Source organism: Macrotis lagotis, chromosome X (assembly GCF_037893015.1).
Source record: "Macrotis lagotis isolate mMagLag1 chromosome X, bilby.v1.9.chrom.fasta, whole genome shotgun sequence".
Lineage (NCBI taxonomy): Eukaryota > Metazoa > Chordata > Mammalia > Peramelemorphia > Peramelidae > Macrotis > Macrotis lagotis.
In genome coordinates, this window is record NC_133666.1 from 175,821,504 (window position 1) to 175,840,340 (window position 18,837).

Consider the following 18,837-nt stretch of genomic DNA (forward strand, 5'->3'; position numbering starts at 1 on the left):
CTTTAAAATGTAGATAATAATAGCATTTACTTCATAGGGTTGTTATGCATGCATGTATATAATTATATGCAAAATAGATAGCAGGGAAATTCAAAGTAATTTCTTGAAGATGGGCTTAAACACTAGAAGCTAGGCAGATTAAGAAAGGCCCTCCTGTAGAAACTGGCATTGAGTTATCAAATGGAATAATGTATATAAAGTACTTTGCAAGCCTTAAAGTATTATATAAAAGCTTGCTATTTTTGTTATTACTCAAATTTAAATGTCTTTTACTCTGATTTTTCCTTTACATCATAGGCATTATATCTCTTGTTTTCTAAGTACTTAATGACCTCAAGAGCAGTCTAATGTAGAAATTGGCATTGGAGCTGAGTTTTGAAGTTCAAAATTCTTTCCAAGTGTCTCTGAACTCTTCATATTCATACAGTATTTCTTACAGCACAGTAATACTCCATTAATTCACAGTTTCTTCAGACATTCCCCAGATACATGTTTCTGAAGATATTTGACCAGGAACTCATGGAATACCTTAATTTTTATGATTAATGGAGTTATATGATAGATGTGAACAGATTACAGTATATTAAAGAGGACTTGCACAGTAGAAACAATATAAAAATGGCCTCAGAAAGTAAGAAAAAGCACACAGTATGTATTAAGAATGAAGTGCAGCCTGTTCTCAAAAATAATATTTTACTTTGCATTTTTATCTTCATTTGCCAGAAACAATTTAATTTAACATCAACCTAATTTGCAAGCATTTACAGCTTGGAAAGATAAATGTTCAAACTGACATAGTCCAATCCCTCATGCCCTACAATATGACTTTCTTTCTGCTCCCAACAATGATTTTAGGTAACATGTTTATTTGTTTCTTCAATGACATATTAAAGTAAAATTTGAGTTAACATTCTGGAATAGATAAATGATAATCTTATTCCCTCTTGGGAGTTCTCACTTCTGGAGTGAGCAAAGAGACCTCCTTGAGATAGATATTAATATCCTTTTATAGTGGAGATAATATTTGTCCTTCATTTTTGAAGTTGACCATGACATCAGGGACCATGACAAGTGAATTGAATTTAAGTGAGGAGGGTGTTGTGCTAAGTCTCACTTTCTCCTCCAGAGCCATCTGGGTCCAGTGGCCAAATAAGAAAATCAGGACAACTGGAGATGGTCCTGGATGTGAGGCAATCAGGATTAAGTGACTTGTCCAAGGTCACACAGCTAGTAAGTGGCAAGTGTCTGAGGCTGGATTTGAACTCTCATCCTCCTGAGTTCAAGGCCAGTGCTCTATCTACTGTGCCACCTAGCTGCCCTATGATTGGGTTATGGCTCCATCATTTTAGGCATGTGAGGAAGGCAGTGACAAGAAAATATTGCGTACTACCCAAAATCATTTCCTGAAATAATTCTTTACCTTATTCTGATGTTCAAAAAAGGCTATTTGTTCAAGTTCATGTCATTATCATTAGAAAAAATAGGAAAATATTTATTTGAAGCCTATTGTGTATCATATTGGATAGCTAAATTGTCAAATAAATGGTGGGAACTGGTAGTCTTCAAAAGAAGACATTTAGATTATCCACAATCATATGAATGAATATTTCAGATTATTAATAAGAGAAATGTAAATTATTTCTGATATTTTACCTCATATCCATCATATTGACATGAATGACAAAAGGATAAAAATTGCAAATTTCGGTAGGAGTTTTAGAAAGTCAAGCGTAGTAATACATTGTTGTTAAAACTTAAACTGGTTCAACCATTCTGTGAAAACAATCTAGAATTCTACTTTAAAAATATCACTAATCTATATATCCCTTAATTCACCAATGTCTCCAGAGATAAAAAAAAAACAGAAGGAAAAGCTCACTCTGCATGAAAGTATTAATAGTAGTATGAATTTTAGAAGCAAAAGCTGTAGGAATAGTGAAAACCTCATCAATTGGAAAATGGCTTCAGAAATTGTGACTTATGAATGTGGTGGAATAGTATTGAGCTGTAAAAACTTCTTCAGAGAAACTTAGAAAAAGATTTCTATGAACGATGCAGACTTTAATTTTTTAATTTATACAGTGAGCAAGATACTATGAAGGAAAATAGAATTAAAAGACTTTAGAATTCTGATTAGTATAGAGGATTGATACTGGAATTTGCCATATGTCTCTTAGAAATAGGGAGTAAACTCTTAAAAGTGAAATGAGGCACAAATTTTGTGACATGATCAACTGATGTTCTAATTTCTTTCTTTTCATTGTTTTTTGGGTTAACTACAGAGTGTTCTGGAGAAAGCACTAGCATTAAGGGGGAGGTCAGGATAGGTGATTTGTTTGTTTGTTTTGCAGAAGACATGATTTTATTTGAAACTTAGAGGAAAGCCAGAGAAGTAAGGATATAGATTTGAAAGAAATTTTAGACAAAACCAGGGAAAGCTGGAAAATTCTGGGGATAGAATAGCAAGGAGGCCAACGTTACCAGATCAAAAAGTACAAGGAGAAAAGGGAGTGAGGTATTAAGACTGAAAAGATAACATTTCTGAAAGGAGAAAAAGAGGAGCGGCTAGGTGGCACAGTGGATAGAACACCAGCCCTGGAGTCAGGAGTACCTGACTTCAAATCTGGCCTCAGACACTTAATAATTACCTAGCTGTGTGGCCTTGGGCAAGCCACTTAACCCCATTTTCCTTGCAAAAACCTAAAAAAAGAGAAGAGGTGATTGACGGTGTCAAGAATCTAGTTTAAGGAGGATTACGATTGAGAAAAGGATTATGGATTTGAGCATTAAGAGAGAGATCATTGGTAACTTTGGAAAGAGTAGTTTCAGGTGAATGATGTTGGAAGTTAGACTGCAGAGTTAAGAAAAGAGTGAAAGGAAGAGAGTAAAAGGAAAATGGAGGCACTGATTATAGAGGGTCTATTCAAGGAGTTTTAACTCCATAAGGGAGGAGGAAATATAAAATGAAATGAGCAGGAAAGGACAGATAAAGAGATTTTTTATGATGGAGAGGTATAATTTGTAGAAAGTAGAGAAGCAGACTAGAACAGGGAGAAAATGAAGATAAATGAGTCCAGGTGATAGTGGGGCAGTTTGTCACAGAAGATGGGATGAAATGCACTCACTTGTGGCAGAAAGGAGTTTCCCTTGGCAAGAAGGGCCTACTTTTCATGGGAGATGGGTTGAATGGTGGCAGCTTGAGTGATGTGAAATGAAGAAAGAAGAGGGAGCTCCTAGCAACTACCCTCAATTTTTTCTATGAAATATCGAGGCAAGGTTCTAATCTGAGATGATGGGGGAAGGAGTCATGTTGCAGGGTTTGAGGAGAGGGATAAAAATGGTTTGGAAGAGTCAGTGAAATCAATGGTATAGTAAGGAGATTAGGGAAGTATAAAAAGATTTTCTTCCTGCTTTGACCCAATTGAAATTATTTAAACATAATCTATAGTGTTTGTTCCATATTGTCTCTCTTTATTCTTTCCAATGGATTTATTGAGTGTTATAGCATATATTATTTTAAAATTCAAGTTACTTTAGCTCATTTTAGTAATTGAAATTATACTGGAGTACCTGGTTGTAGAATGGGAGATGATTTTTAGTGATTTTTTTTCCACTTTAAAAAAAATGTATATAAACATCTGTAAACAAATAAATTAGTATTTCCTATGGCTATAATACCTAATTTCTGTTTATACAGGTCTCAGATTGTAATTTGTTTTCTTAATATTATTGAATTTTTATGTTTGAGTTCAAAGAAATGCAGTGATCCTTTTGATTTTCAGTGGTAATTGCCAAGGTGATATATAAAGATCCAGTGATGTAACTACCTTTTGGGAAAATTTTAAGTTGCATAAGAAATAAAAAGAAAAAGATTTGAAAACTCAATCACCTAGATTTCTTATTTTCATCACAACTATATCTTTATGGATAACAAGAATAATTTTTTATTATGACCATATTTTTGTCATTTTACAGTGAGTTGGAACAAACTGCTCCCATGGAAGAGAATGCAGAAATAGAAGAGCACCAAGGAATACCTGAAGGAGAATCTTTGACTAAGTATAGTGTTTTATTTAAGTATTCATAATTTGAGCATGTTTTCAACAAAATTGGTCAATTGATGGTTCAGAAACATAGTAATGCAATAGAAGGAACTGTTTAAAGATAGTCTTTCAATACTTTCATTATAAGCAGAATGTGTATATTTCAAGAACTAGGTCTTGTTGACCATATTACAAATCTTAGAATTTCTGCCTGTAAATGAGTAACTGAAAATCTATTTTTTTTTCATTTATTCCTTGTTTCATTCCTTTTTTAGACAGATGGCAGCAGATTGGTATCTTATTGATGTTCTATAATTCAAAATTTTGTAGTCATGCTTAAGACAATTTGTTTTTCAGAAGGTTTATTGAGTTGTGACATTTAGTATTGTTGATATTAATATTAATGCTGTAATATTGTTAATATTAATATCATCACCAATATTTATAGAAACACCAGTTGTTAGAGGGGTAAAAATTGGCCAAAATATACACCTCCAATTTTGAACAAATTTTAGTACTAATTCTGGCATGTTATTTTTTGCTTTTAAAAGACTTTTTGTTTTTTATACCACAAATATTTTTAATATCCAATTTTCTTCTCCTAAATAAAAATCAATGATGCAAAATCATCAGAATAATTGTGTCTGACAGCATTCAGCATTCATAGGCCTCTTCCTTTTCTACTGGGAGGAAGAAGCTGGGTTTCATAATAATCACTGCTTTGGGGGCAGCAACATGTTGCAGTAGATAGAGCACTGGCCCTGAAATTCAGGAGTACCTGAGTTCAAATCCAACCTCAGACAACTTAATAATTACCTAGTTGTGTGACTTTGGGCAAGTCACTTAAACTCCATTGCCCCCCCCAAGAGTATCAATACTTTGAAACCTTAGTTTCTTACATCTGGGTTTTTTTTTTGACTGACTTCATTGAAAACTTCTACATTTTTTCAGGCCATACATCTTTCCATTGTTGTTTACATTTTTCTAATGACTTCTTGAATATTCTCTCAAATCTCCCTTCCCTCTTCCATATTCATTTTAAGTAAATACAATTGGCACATAAGTACTTTTTAAAAAAAATTAGTATTTTTCCTAGTTATATGTAAAAATAATTGTTAACATTCTTTTTTTAAATTTTGAGTTCCATGTTCTCTTCCCTCCTTTCTTCCCCCTCATTGAGAAGGCAAAGAATTTGATAGATTATACATGTCCAGTCATGCAAAACAGGTTTCCATATTCTTAGTGAAATAAAATCGACCAAAAACACCCAGAGAATAAAGTATGCTTCAATCTTACTCCATCTGTTCATTCCCTGGAAACAGATTTTTCCTTATAAATACTTTGGAACTTTCTTGGACCATTGTATTGTTGAAAATGAGTCATTCACAGTTAATCAGATAATTTTGCTTATCACTATGTTCAGTGTATCACTAGGTTCAGTGTTTTCTTGATTCTGCTCCTTTCACTTTGCATCGATTCATGTAAGTCTTTCCAGGTTTTTCTGAGAGAATTTATGCTCATTTCTTTTTTCTAATTACATGTAAAGATAGTTTCCAACATTCTGCCTCCCCTCCTTCTCTCTCCTCTCCCCAGGGAATAATCTGATATAGGTTATGCATGTACATTTTACATTTTTCCATATTAGTCACGTTGTGAAAGAATCAGAACAAAAGGGAAAAATAACAAAAAACAAAGAAAAAACAAATTTTAAAAGTGAAAAATAGTATATATTAGACTGCATTCAGACTCCATAGTTTTGTTTTTTGTTTTTTTTCTCTTGAGTGTGGAATGTCATTTTCCATCACAGGTCTTTTTTAGAATTGTCTTAGCTAAGTCTGTCATAGATGATCACTACACAATGCTACTGTTAATGTGCAGTGTTTTCCTAGTTCTGCTCGCTTCATTTAACATCGGTTTATGTAAGTCTTTCCAGGTTTTTCTGAAACCCACATGCTTGGGGAAGCTAGGTGGCGCAGTGAATAGAGCACCGGCCCTGGAGTCAGGAGTACCTGAGTTCAAATCTGGCCTCAGACACTTAATAATTACCTAGCTGTGTGACCTTGGGCAAGCCACTTAACCCCATTGCCTTACAAAAACCTAAAAAAAAAAATCCACATGCTTGTGATTCCTTACAGAACAATAGTATTCCATCACATTCATATGTCACAATTTGTTCATCTATTTCCCCACTTTATGGCCATCCCCTCAGTTTCCAATTCTTTGCCCTCCCCCCAAAAAGCTGCCAAAAAAAATTTTGCAATGTGGGTTTTTTTTCCCCTTATGATCTCTTTGGGATACAGTGAGTCTTGGGAAACTAACAGTGTATAGCTAGGTCAAAAGGTGTGAGTGTGGTTTTATAACCCTTTGGGCATGGTTTCAAATTGCTCTCCAGAATGGTTGGATCAGATCACAACTCCACCACTAATGCATTAGTGTTCCAGTTTTCTGCCTGTCATTTCTTAAAGTACAATAGTATTCCATGTTAATCTTATGGCACCATGTTTAGCCATGCCCCAAATGATGGCTATCACCTCAGTTTCCAATTCTTTGCCACCACTATAAAAGAGCTGCTATAAATTTTTGTTCATATAGATCCTGTTCATTTTTCTTCTATCTCTTTAGAATACAGATCTAGTATTAGTATTACTGGGTCAGAAGATACGGTTTTATAACTCTTTAAGCACAGCTTGAAACTGTTCTCCAGGATGGTTAGATCAGTTCTGGCTATATTAGTGTTTAAATTTTCTGCAGCCCTCCAACATCTGGCATTTTCTGTCAGTCTGAAATATATAAGGTGGTACCACAGAGTTGTTTTAATGTGCATTTTTCTAAAAATGATTTTAGAACATTTTTTCATATACCTATAAACAACTTTCATTGCTTTGTAGTAAAACTGTTCAATTTCTCTAAGTTTGTCAATTGGGAATGACTTAATTTTTTATAATTTTGACTTGAGTTCTCTATATATTTTGAGAAATGAGGCCTTTATCAGAGCAACTTGATGTAAAAATTTTTTCCACCCTTATGATTACTAGATGAATATTTCTATCCATCCTATTTCACGAGATTTATCCTACTCTTTTTCCTTTCACCCTCCATTCTCAAAAGTGATTTGCTGCTGACTGCCACCACCTCCAACAGTCAGTTAAGTAAACCTATCAGATTGCACAGAATATGTATTATTATAAGATACTTGAAAGTAGGAATTGTTTTAATTTTATTTTTGTTCCTAGCATCATGCTTTGCCAAGAAAATATGTACTTAATAGATTCTGGTTTAATATTTTTCTTCCCTAGTTCCTCTTTACAAAGAAAAAAAAGACTGTGCTGACATTCTTATATCTCTTCTTCACGTTCCAAGTTCGACCATTTCATTTGTATTTGTGTTCATTTTGAATTTTTAGTTCTTCATCTTTCCATTTGCATTGTTGTGGTGGTGTGTGTTATATTGTCTTCCTTATTCCCCTTCATTTTGGATGACTTTATAGAAATCTTCCTATGCTTCTACAGATTTTTCATATTCATTATTTCTTATGGAGCATTACTAACCCACTGCATTATGTAGAGTATATGTTGCAGGACACGTATTTTATTATATGCTTAACCTCACCTTCATCTCTTATCTCCCTGAGGCCAGTATTGATTCAGTCTTTGAATGCAGTGAAGGGGAGGGAAGTAAGATTGGGGGGGAAAATTGTAAAACTCAAATAATATCTTTAATTAAAAAAAAAGAATTCAGTGAGGCACTCATAGACCATAAAGTGCTATAAAAACAGGGGAGAATTAGTGATAGAATAAGATTTTAAAGTACCAATTTAAATAAAATAGCTATTCCTTTGCCTCAGCAGTCTCTGCATTTGAAAGGCATTCTACAGTGTAGTGGGAATTTTGCTTAAAACCTGTGTCAGGGGCAGCTGTGGTGTAGTGGATAAAGCACCAGCCCTGGAGTCAGGAGTACCTTAGTTCAAATCCGGTCTCAGACACTTAGGTACACAGCCTTGTGCAAGCCACTTAACTCCGTTTGCCTTGCAAAAACCTAAAAAAATAAATAAAGCCTGTGTCAGCTTTCCACCTCAGGTCAACAAGATCAAGCCTCTAAAGCTCTCTTAAAGAAGCAGGCTCATAAAGCATGTGCTATTTTTAATGAGAGGGACATGTTCCTAGAGAGATGGGCTGAACACTTCCATAGTGTTCTTAACAGATCATCATCAATCAAGGTAGAAGTCATTCACTTCAAGTTGAAGTCAAATCAATCCCTAGCTGAAGTTCTAACTGACAAAGGTTTTGAATGTCATCAGGCACCTTTCAAGTGGTAAAGCACCTAGTGCTGTTTTCTCTTCCAATTGAGATCTACAAAGTGGGAGGCCCATTGCTCATTCAAAAACTGACTGAAATTTTCCAGATTATATTGCATAAAGAGGTTATCCCCCAAAATTCAATTGTCCATCTCTATAAAAGGTAAAGGGAGGGGGCAACTAGGTGGCACAGTAGATAGGAGCACCAGCCCTAGAGTCAGTACCACCTGAGTTCATATTTAGCTTCAGTCACTTAATAATTACCTTAGCTGTGTGACCTTGGGCAAGTCACTTAACCCCATTGCCTTAAATAAATAAAAAAAATTATTAAAAAAAAAAAGTAAAGGGAATAGATTGTCCTGTGACAATAACAGGGATATTTCTCTTTTGGTCACTGATGGTAAGATTTTTTTTTCATTAAATTTTTCCCCCCTAATCTTTCTTCCCTCCCCCCACCCCTCACAGAAGGCAATTTGTCAGTCTTTACATTGTTTCCATGTTATACATTGATCCAAATTGAGTGTGATGTGAGAGAAATCATATCCTTAAGGAAAAAACAAAGTATAAGAGATAACTAGATCAGACAATAAGATATCAGTTTTTTTCCTAAATTAAAGGATATAGTCCTTGGACTTTGTTCAAACTCCATGGTTCTTTATCAGGATACAAATGGTATACTCCTTGCAGACAGCCCAAAATTGTCCCTGAGTTTTGCACTGATGAAATGAGTGAGTCATGTTGCTGTTAGGGTGCACAGTGTTTTTCTGGTTCTGTTCATCTCACTAAACATCAGTTCATGCAAATCCCTCCAGACTTCCCTGAATTCCCATCCCTCCTGGTTTCTAATAGAACAATAGTGTTCCATGACATACATATACCACAGTTTGCTAAGCCATTCCCCAACTGAAGGACATTTACTTGATTTCCAGTTCTTTGCCACCACAAACAGGGCTGCTATGAATATTTTTGTACAAGTGATATTTTTACCCTTTTCCATCATCTCTTCAGGGTATATACCCAGTAGAGGTATTGCTGGATCAAAGAGTATGCACATTTTTGTTGCCCTTTGGGTAAGGTTCTAAATTACTTTCCAGAAAGGCTGGATGAGTTCACAGCTCCACCAACAACGGATTAGTGTCCCAGATTTCCCACAACCCTTCCAACAATGATCATTATCCTTACTGGTCATATTGGCTAGTCTGAGAGGTGTGAGGTGGTATCTCAGAGAAGTTTTAATTTGCATTTCTCTAATGCAATTTTTCATATGACTGGATTGCTTTGATCTCATTTGTAAATTGTCTTTGCATATCCTTTGACCATTTGTCAATTGGGGAATGGCTTTTTTTTAAAAAAAAATTGACTCAGTTCTTTGTATATTTTAGAAATAAATCCTTTGTCAGAAACATTAGTTGTAAAGTTTGTTTCCCAATTTACTATATTTCTTTTGATCTTGGTTACAGTGGTTTGCATGACCTACTTTCAAAGCATTGTAAATATATAATCTTTACCCAGTCATCCCTTGTCAAAAGGGATCTCTTGTCAAAACAAACAATAAAAAAATTGAGTATGGAAGAAGGAAATTCTGTAAGCATGTGTTTTTAAGTAAATAGAGAAGGTGAACTGAGTTAGGTTCATAATCCTAAGGAAAACATATCTGTTTTAAAATTCACTTTGCATGTGACTTACATTTTTCATGTTATTCATTTTCTAGCCACTCAATACTTTCAATTCAGTTTTTTTAATTGTGTCAAATAATTTGTAAATAGTATTAACATATTGGTACATTTTTTCTTTTTTTTGATTTGATGTCTTGTTGAAACTGGTGTTTTATTATTTCTTCAGAGATCCTTGGAAACATTCTTTAATTAACATTGTTCTTTGATATTTTTAGTAAATTATCTACTTTATAGCCCTCTTTTGTGAAATTATATTATTCTATATTTTATAAAATCCTACAATCTTAGTAGTGAGAATTCTTTCATCTTGTTCCTACATTTTTCTTCCTTTTAATAGCTGACATTTTGTTTTTCTTTTAAGAAAATTTTTTGAGTGCAAATTCTATGCTTCTTTACCTGCTCATATCCCACCCATTGAGGCAACATAATATTAGCTATATGTGGACAAGTCATGCAAAACATTTCCATATTAGCCATGATGGAGGGGAAAAAATTCCCTCCCCCCAAAAGGAGAAAAATAAAATGAAAAAGTTTGTTCTAGGATGCACTCATAGCTCTAACTCTTCAGATTTTGGAATTTCTGCTATATTATCCCTAATCTCCAGACCTAAAAGTAACACAGAATTATAAAATTTTAGAGCTAGAGGATTTCTTAGTAATACTTTTTATCTTAATATACTATATGAAGTTTTCCTTTAGTCTCTCATTTTTGCAGAATCCTCTATTTTTTCTCCTTAGTAGATTTTTTTCTTGTAAGAAAGGCCTTTAATAACATACTTCCATCATCCTTAAGATAAAATGGATATTTTATTTCCAATTTTTATTTCAAATATTTGATTAATTTTTTTGATGAAAGGTTTTCCATCCTTCATTTTATTTGAGCATGTTGTACAATTCATTGCCAAACTAGTTGACATATCACTAGCTAATTGCTTGTTTACAATTATAAATTTTAGAGTTACTGAAGTTGGGGAGCTAATAGAAGAAGCTCAAGTTCAAGAAATGACCTTAGATGAATGGAAAAACCTCCAAGAGCAAAATCGACCAAAGCCTGAATTCAACATCCGGAAGCCTGAATCCTCTGTTCCTTCCAAAGCAGTGGTGATTCACAAGTCAAAATATAGAGATGATGTAAGCATTGCCTTTTAGTTCTAATTTTTTCCCATATTGGGAGAAGTGTCTTCTTTTTCCTTTCAATTTAGCATTAAACAGCAAATTTTTATTGATAGCTTTTGGAATCAGAGGACTTAGACTTAAACTTCACCTTTGTGTGATATTGGGCAAATCACTTAATTTTTGATCTCTAAAATAAGGGGGCTCACTAGACTAGATGATTGCTGAGGTTCCTTCCTGCTCTAAATTAATTATCCTATGATTCTCCCTTTCCTTTACACAAAAAGTTATTCTTGTATAACATAACACAAGGGGGAGAAAATCAATTCTTCAAAACTAATCAGCAAAATCTGACATATGTATTTCCTATGCCCTTGGCCCCCCCTCTTCAAAAACATGTTTTCTTGGATAATATAATTAAGGAATGAAATTCTTACAAATTATCAGAGATGATAATGACATTTTTTTTTTAGGTTTTTGCAAGGCAATGGGGTTAAGTGGCTTGCCGAAGGCCACACAGCTAAGTAATTATTAAGTGTCTGAGGCCAATTTTGAATTCAGGTACTCCTGACTCCAGGGCCAGTGTTCTAACCACTACACCACCTAGCCATCCTAAAGACATTCTTTAAAATACAAAGCAGCATTTTCCACTGAAACCTGAGTTGTGTAGCTTCATGAAGATAGGCATGTCTAATATGTATATGTATATATATATAGATATATATATATATATGTTAGAAATTTGCTGATATCATAAAGCAAATTTAGTTAATTTAAAAAAATACTGTATGCTAAATGAATCTTATTTGAATTGTCCTTAACTGAAAATGTGAACGAGAATATGCTACTTGCTAGAATAGTAAAATTATGGTAGATTGTGGAGATCAGTCCCTTCATTTTATAAAGAAAAGTATATTAATTGTTATTATATTACCCTTAGATTTATATTAGCATAGAATTAGAAGTATAGTGATACATCAAGGCAAAGGAGATGGTATGACTGTTTATATAAACCCCATCTAATCTAATTACCCCATTGAATTGAAGAAGCAATTTAATACTTTCTTAATCATTTAAGCTCCAAATTATAGGACATTATAAAATATAATGACTTTTTCAATTGCAGTCAGATTAGATTTTAGTCACAAATTTGTTTCATTAGTTATGAGAGTATAATTATATGTTAGAAATTTGTGCAAATTTTTCTATTTTTTTTTCTTTAATTAGCATCTTCTTAATAGCTTTGGATTCTCTTGTATGGATTTTTTGAAGTATTGATTACTTCAAATCATTTATAATGTGATTATATTGATTTTAGTTGTATAAAGATCTAGACTCTGTCAAGAGTCTAAATTACACTAATAAATAGAATTTATTGAATCAGTGTCTGATCTTAGGGAAAAGATTGGGTTATTCTATATATAGCATGCTGCTGATTTAAGGCTTGGACCACAATGCCTAGAATGTTAGAAAATGTTAGAGGAGTGTTATACCACCTGAGAATAACAATAGCAAGTTGTCAGTTTATTGCTTTGCAATAATTTTAATAACCATATCTTGTTACATGAATAGATAGCATAGTTGGCAAAGAAGAAGTCTTGATCTTAGGAAGAACTGGATTTAAGTTCCACCTCTGAGAAAACCTGCCTGTATGACTCTAACATGGGAAAATTCTCTTTGTTAATTGGAGACAGTGTCCTTCTGTTTTGGTAGAGGAAATTTCACTGTAAGTTCACTGGACCGGTGAAATAATGGGTTCATTTCCATTAATAAAATTGAAAGCAAAATTCTAAGTAAATCTTGTATTTTAAAAGAGAATAGTATTAGTGCTACTATGGGAACCATTTATGGAGTGTCAGTGTTGTGATAGCTTGTTAAAAGCATTATTATAGTTTTAAAAAAATTTTAAATAAAAAAACTCAAATTATAGGAACAGAATTCTTCTATCAAATTTCTTAATGTTTCAGTGAACATGCTAACATGCTTTGGTATTTATCCTGCAAACATATGCTTGGTAATTCTTTGTATTAAAATTTCTCTTTTTGAGGCAGTTCAAATAGAAGCTTTTGTGTAAGTGATGAAAAATTTCATAAGCAGTCAACAAGCATTTTTATAAGCCAGTGATGAAGGTACAAAGATAGCAACAAAATCTGAAACTGTCTTAAAGATATGAAAATTCTATTGAGTGAAGACTGAAAATACACAGGATTATACACAACAGATGCATGGTACCCTTTAAGTGGAAAGATACTTGTAGCTGAGGGCACCAGGAAAGAACTCATGCAGGAGGTGGTACTCCAACTAGGCCTTGACAGGATCAAGGATTCAAAAAACAGAGGAAGAGGAGGAAGAGGAAGAAGAAAAATACTTTCCATGTCTAGGGGCACAGAGAAACTTGTGAGGAATAGCCAGGATACTGTATAGAGTGTGTGGAAGCACATGTAATAAAACTGGAAAGACAGATTGAATCCAGATTATGAAAGACTCTAAATGGCAAAAAGATATCATATTTGATCTTTGAGTCAGTAGGGAGCTATTGAAGTTTACTGAGTGTAGAAATGGCAATGAGTCAGATCTTATTTACTTTTAAAACAGATCAGCTAGGTGATACCGTAGTTAAGAACCCTGGGTTTGGAAGATGAGTTCGGATCTGAACTCAGACACTTATAAGCTGTGTGACCCCTGGATGAGTTACTTAAACCCTCTTTGCCTCAGTTTCCTCAACTGTAAAATAAGCCAGACACAAAGAAATGGCAAATCACTATAATATCTGTGCCAAGAAGATGAGATATTGGAAAATAATTATATACTATAATATATTATTTTCTAATATCTCATCTTCTTGGCACAGATATTATAGTATATAATTAATAATAATAGTAATAATAATAATGTTTGTCTTCATTTTTAAAGAAGAACATGACATCAGGGAGGTGATGCCATGACAAGCATATGAATTGAATTTTGAATGGGAGGAGTGCTAACTCACCAGTTTTACTTTTCTCCTCCAGAGCCATCTGAGTCCAGTGGCCAGATATGAATCAGGATGACTGGGGATGGCCCTGGATGCAGGGCAATCAGAGTTGTGACCTGCCCAAGGTCACACAACTAATAAGACTTGTGTCTGAGGCTGGATTCGAACTCCCATCCCCCTGACTCCAAGGCCAGTGCTCTATCCACTGAGCCACCCTAGCTGCCCCATGAAGAATTGAATATGACTGAAATGACTGAACAATTACTGCTGCTACTATTGCTACTTTCTGTCTGGGTAGTAGATGGAGAGATTTGGGGCAATGAGACCAGTTAAGAGGTTTTGTAATAGTTTGGGAAGTGAATGAGGGTCAGTTTAGGGTCAAACCACTTGGTCTTAGACATTTTACCTTTGAGGTGCTGATGGGACATTTGGTGAAAATATATTTTAAGGAGTTCAGGACCTGAACTCTTTCCATTACATTATTGACATTTGAGTCTTAATGTTTCCTTTGCTACTCTATTTCATACACACCTACAAACTCCAAATTTAATAAAATTTGAGAATTTAAAAGTTATTAAAGGCCAGTTTTTTAAAACATGATTTGAAAAATTGATTATTTACTTTGCAAGAACAACCTGGAAAAGTAAATGGAGTTGTGATCTTGAAGTCATGAACCCAGGGATTGAATCCTGTTTCACTTATTGCTATGTGCACAGACAAGTAATTTATCCCCTTAGAGAGATATAGTATGTGTACTGATTACCTCACAAGATAGTTGTAGGGGAAGTGCTTTGCAAATCTTACAGATGCCTTGGACAGAAAATGAAAAATTTCTGGGTAAAAGATCACGAGTCTTATTTATTAGAATTAAGTCATAGGAGACTTCAGTTATCCAAGTGCCTTTTAGAACTCCTAAAAATTTCTTGACTTGCCTTAATTAATGACCATTCATCTTTCAAAAGGTGGAGGGACTAAGGGCTTCTATTCTGGATCTGATTAATTCTCTTCAAAAAGGAAGAACTGGTTACTGGGCTGGAGATGAATACTGGAGTGGGGAGGAAAGGGAGAATGACTGCCATATTAACATTTATGATAGAGAGGAAAGCCATATACTATCTGACATGGTTCTAGATTATTGTGATATGGAAAGAAAGGCCTGATTCTGTGGTCTAAAATTTTAGAGGGGGAAAAAAATTCTGATGATAATAGAAAATTTGACAAGAGAGACCAATGTGACTATAGAGAAAATTCTTCAACTAATTTTCTTTAAAAATGTGCAGATAGAGGCAAAAGCAAGTGGCTGAAGATGAATACAAAGAACCAGTAGTATGAGAATAATTAGTTATGCTAAAGCTCGGAAGAGAAAATTAAAACTTGAAATGAACAGTAGCTAAGTACTATGTTCAAGATCTTTCTTTCTAAGCCATATTGTGAGAAAAAGACTTAAATGGGGGGGGTGGTAACTGCATGGTATGGACTCGACAATAACAATGAACAACAGAACAGATGGAGAATGTTGCATCTTTTGTGTTTGCCCATGTGCATGAGCATAGGTGTACACATTGGAGAAAAATCTTGAGAAGAGAAATAAGCTGGTAATATTAAAAAAAAAATTAACCCCTTCAAGGGCCTGACAGGGTTAGTATATCATAAAGTGCTATTCCATTTTCTATATATATATATATATATATATATATATATATATATATATATATATATAGATACACACACATATATATGTAAAGTATACTCATGGCATTTTATACACACACAAAAAAACCCCACAATTTTTAGCATATATTTGAAATACCTTCAAAATCATCCCTTAAGATCTGAATTTGAAAGAGTTAAACAGGGGCAGCTAGGTGGCAGTGGATAGAGCACTAGCCCTGGAGTCAGGAGGACCTGAGTTCAAATTTGGTCTCAGACAATTACCTAGCTGTGTGACCTTGGGCAAGTCACTTAACCCCACTGCTTTGCCAAAAAAAAGCAAACAAAAACCTAAAAAAAAGACAATCAAAATGTACTTGGAGATTTAAACATTCATATTAGTTAATGCTCATATTGCCTGATTCTAGAATGACAGACTGAGGGGAAAGAGAATTCACTATAATTCAGTAATTAAAAGGATTCAAGAAGATATAAATTTTCAAACTGTACGGATACATTTATTAGAAAATCTAATGGAAAAATGTATGGAAAAATGTAACTTTTGGAAAAATGTAACTTTTGTTTTGCTTAGTGACAAAAGCTAGATAAATTGAAAGTGTAAACTTTTTAACCTTTGAAATACCAAGATAAAATGTATTGTTTTCTAAATACTGGTATGTATATGATGAGTTGTTTTTAGATGTCTGTTAGAACCATACACTCGGCATGCCTTGGTGATTTGTTTATGAATAATAAAATAATAAATAATAATAAAATAACTACCTTTCAGATGATAAAGGATGACTATGAGGATGACACCCATGTTTTCAGAAAAGCAGCCAATGACATCACATCCCAGTTGGAGATTAATTTTGGTAATCTGCCTCGTCCTGGGCGTGGAAGCAGAGGTAGTATGCGAGGTCGAGGAAGAATTAGGAGGGTGGAAGAATCTGGATCTAAACCAGAAGTTGTGGTAGGTGTTTTGTTTATTTAACAAATATTGAATTATTTTGTAAAGCTTGTTAAGAAGATGGGGATGGGGGTGGCTAGGTGGCACAGTCGATAGAGAGCTGGCTCTGGAGTCAGGAGTCCCTCAGTTCAAATCTGTCCTCAGACATTTAATAATTACCTAGCTGTGTGGCCTTGGGCAAGCCACTTAACCCCATTGCCTTGCAAAAACCTAAAAAGAAAGATAGGGATGATCAGTATTTTGTAATATCTCCAAATTATCTTATATTTCATACCTTTTTTCTTTCATTATTGCCTGATATTTCAATGTATAAAAAGAAGGTACTAGGGGCAGCTAGGTGGTGCAGTGGATAGAGCATCCACCCTTCAATCAGGAGGACCTGAATTCATATACGGGTTTGGGTACCTGATAATTGCCTAGCTGTGTCTCCTTGGGCAAGTCACTTATCTTATCCCCATTGCCTTAAATAAATCAAATTTTAAATAAAAAAAGAAGGTATCAAATTTTAAACAAAAAAGAAGGTACCTTGATATCTTGGTATAGATCTCTGAGGTGTGGGTTCAACCTGTATTTTCATGTGCCTGATAAAACTCATTCTTTTCTTAGTCTAAACAAAAACCCCATTTGATAGCAAATCATGCTAGCTAAAAAATGTCACTGATTTATAAAAAATGGTTATAGTACCCATTTTGGTTATAGTACCCATTTTGCTACAGTGCCACCTTGTGGAAATTTTACAGTACATGAACTTTCAGCATTTCTCATTAGTTCTAGCATTGTAAAACATAAACAGTCTTTTGGTTATGTTGAGTAAAAGAAGGCAGGCATTATCATTAGCATATGGTCCAAATTAAAAATCAGGTTCGTGTCCAAATGAGGAAAAGAAATTTGGAGAGAAAGGAAGAATACTTCCTTTGACATGATGTTCAGTTTCAGTACTAATGACGTTCAGTTTCAGTACTAAATAATTTTATAGAGTTAGAGTTAGGAAAGACTTAAAAATCATCAAGCTCCATGGGGGTGATGATCAGCCTTGATGAACATGCTCATTCCATCAGTTCAACAGTCAGGGACAATTTGCGGCTGTCCGCAATGGAGAATACCATCTGTAGCCAGAGAAAGAATTGTGGAGTTTGAACAAAGACCAAGGACTATTATTACATTTAATTTAGAAAAAAAAAAACTGATATCTTATTGTCTGATCTTGCTATCTCTTATACTTTGTTTCTTCCTTAAGGATATGATTTCTCTCTTAGCACATTTCAATTTGGATCAATGTATACCATGGAAACAATGTAAAGACTGGCAAATTGCCTTTTGTGGGGGGGGGGGGGGAGGGAAGTAAGAAATTGTAAAACTTAAAAAAAAATCATCAAGCTTGACTCCCCACCCAGTCCTAGAATTTTCTCTCACCTCAGTGAATCATTTACCATCTGCTAGTTGTTATAATAATCTTTTTTAAATTATGGTAAACTTTTTATATTTAATTCTAATTCGGAAAAAATTTTAAATGACATTAGAAATGCAAGCTCTTTATTCAATGGATGCTACCAAAAGGTCTCATTTTTTGTCTTCTGGAGCTGCAAAAAGAAACCTAATGGCTAAAATTCCTTCAGACATTTAAAGATATCATTCTTTCTTCTTCAATCTTTCCCCAATTCCTTCAGTTTTTCCCCTGATGACATAATTAGAAATTCTCTCATCATTCTGTTTTCCTTTTATATATTTGGGTTGTGCCACAGCCAGCTTGAACAGGCTCATGAAAGTATTGTTAAATTTTCAGGTCAGCATTTATACCTTGAATGTGTGTACAAATACTACAAATCATGATTTGATTTACTGTTTTTATTTAGATGTCTAGGTTTTCTTTCAGACTCTTGCCTTGATTTGCAGCGGGGATCAAAACATAATGTGACCTTCAGTTTCTTGCCCAATATTTCATAATCTTTTGTCATCTATTATTAATCTATCTTTCTTAATGATTATTTGCAGAGAATATTGTGGGAAAGATTTCCTGGTTAGTTATGTTATATTGTATGGTCTCTGAGTTTTCTGATTGTTGCTATTCTTTTCAATTTTTCTTTTTCTAGAATTTTATTAGATTTCATTTCAAGTCT

The 18,837-nt window shown here is 34.1% G+C and overlaps 1 protein-coding gene across 1 annotated transcript in view; it reads left to right on the forward strand.

Annotated features, from left to right (window-relative positions):
* The window catches only part of HABP4 (hyaluronan binding protein 4), a 42,364-nt gene that overhangs the window by 21,247 nt on the left and 2,280 nt on the right, over window positions 1-18,837 (forward strand). The window contains exons 4-6 of the mRNA XM_074201440.1: window positions 3,976-4,059; window positions 10,970-11,144; window positions 16,541-16,723. Coding sequence (XP_074057541.1) covers window positions 3,976-4,059; window positions 10,970-11,144; window positions 16,541-16,723 — 442 coding nt within the window. The remainder of the gene's footprint in view (window positions 1-3,975; window positions 4,060-10,969; window positions 11,145-16,540; window positions 16,724-18,837) is intronic.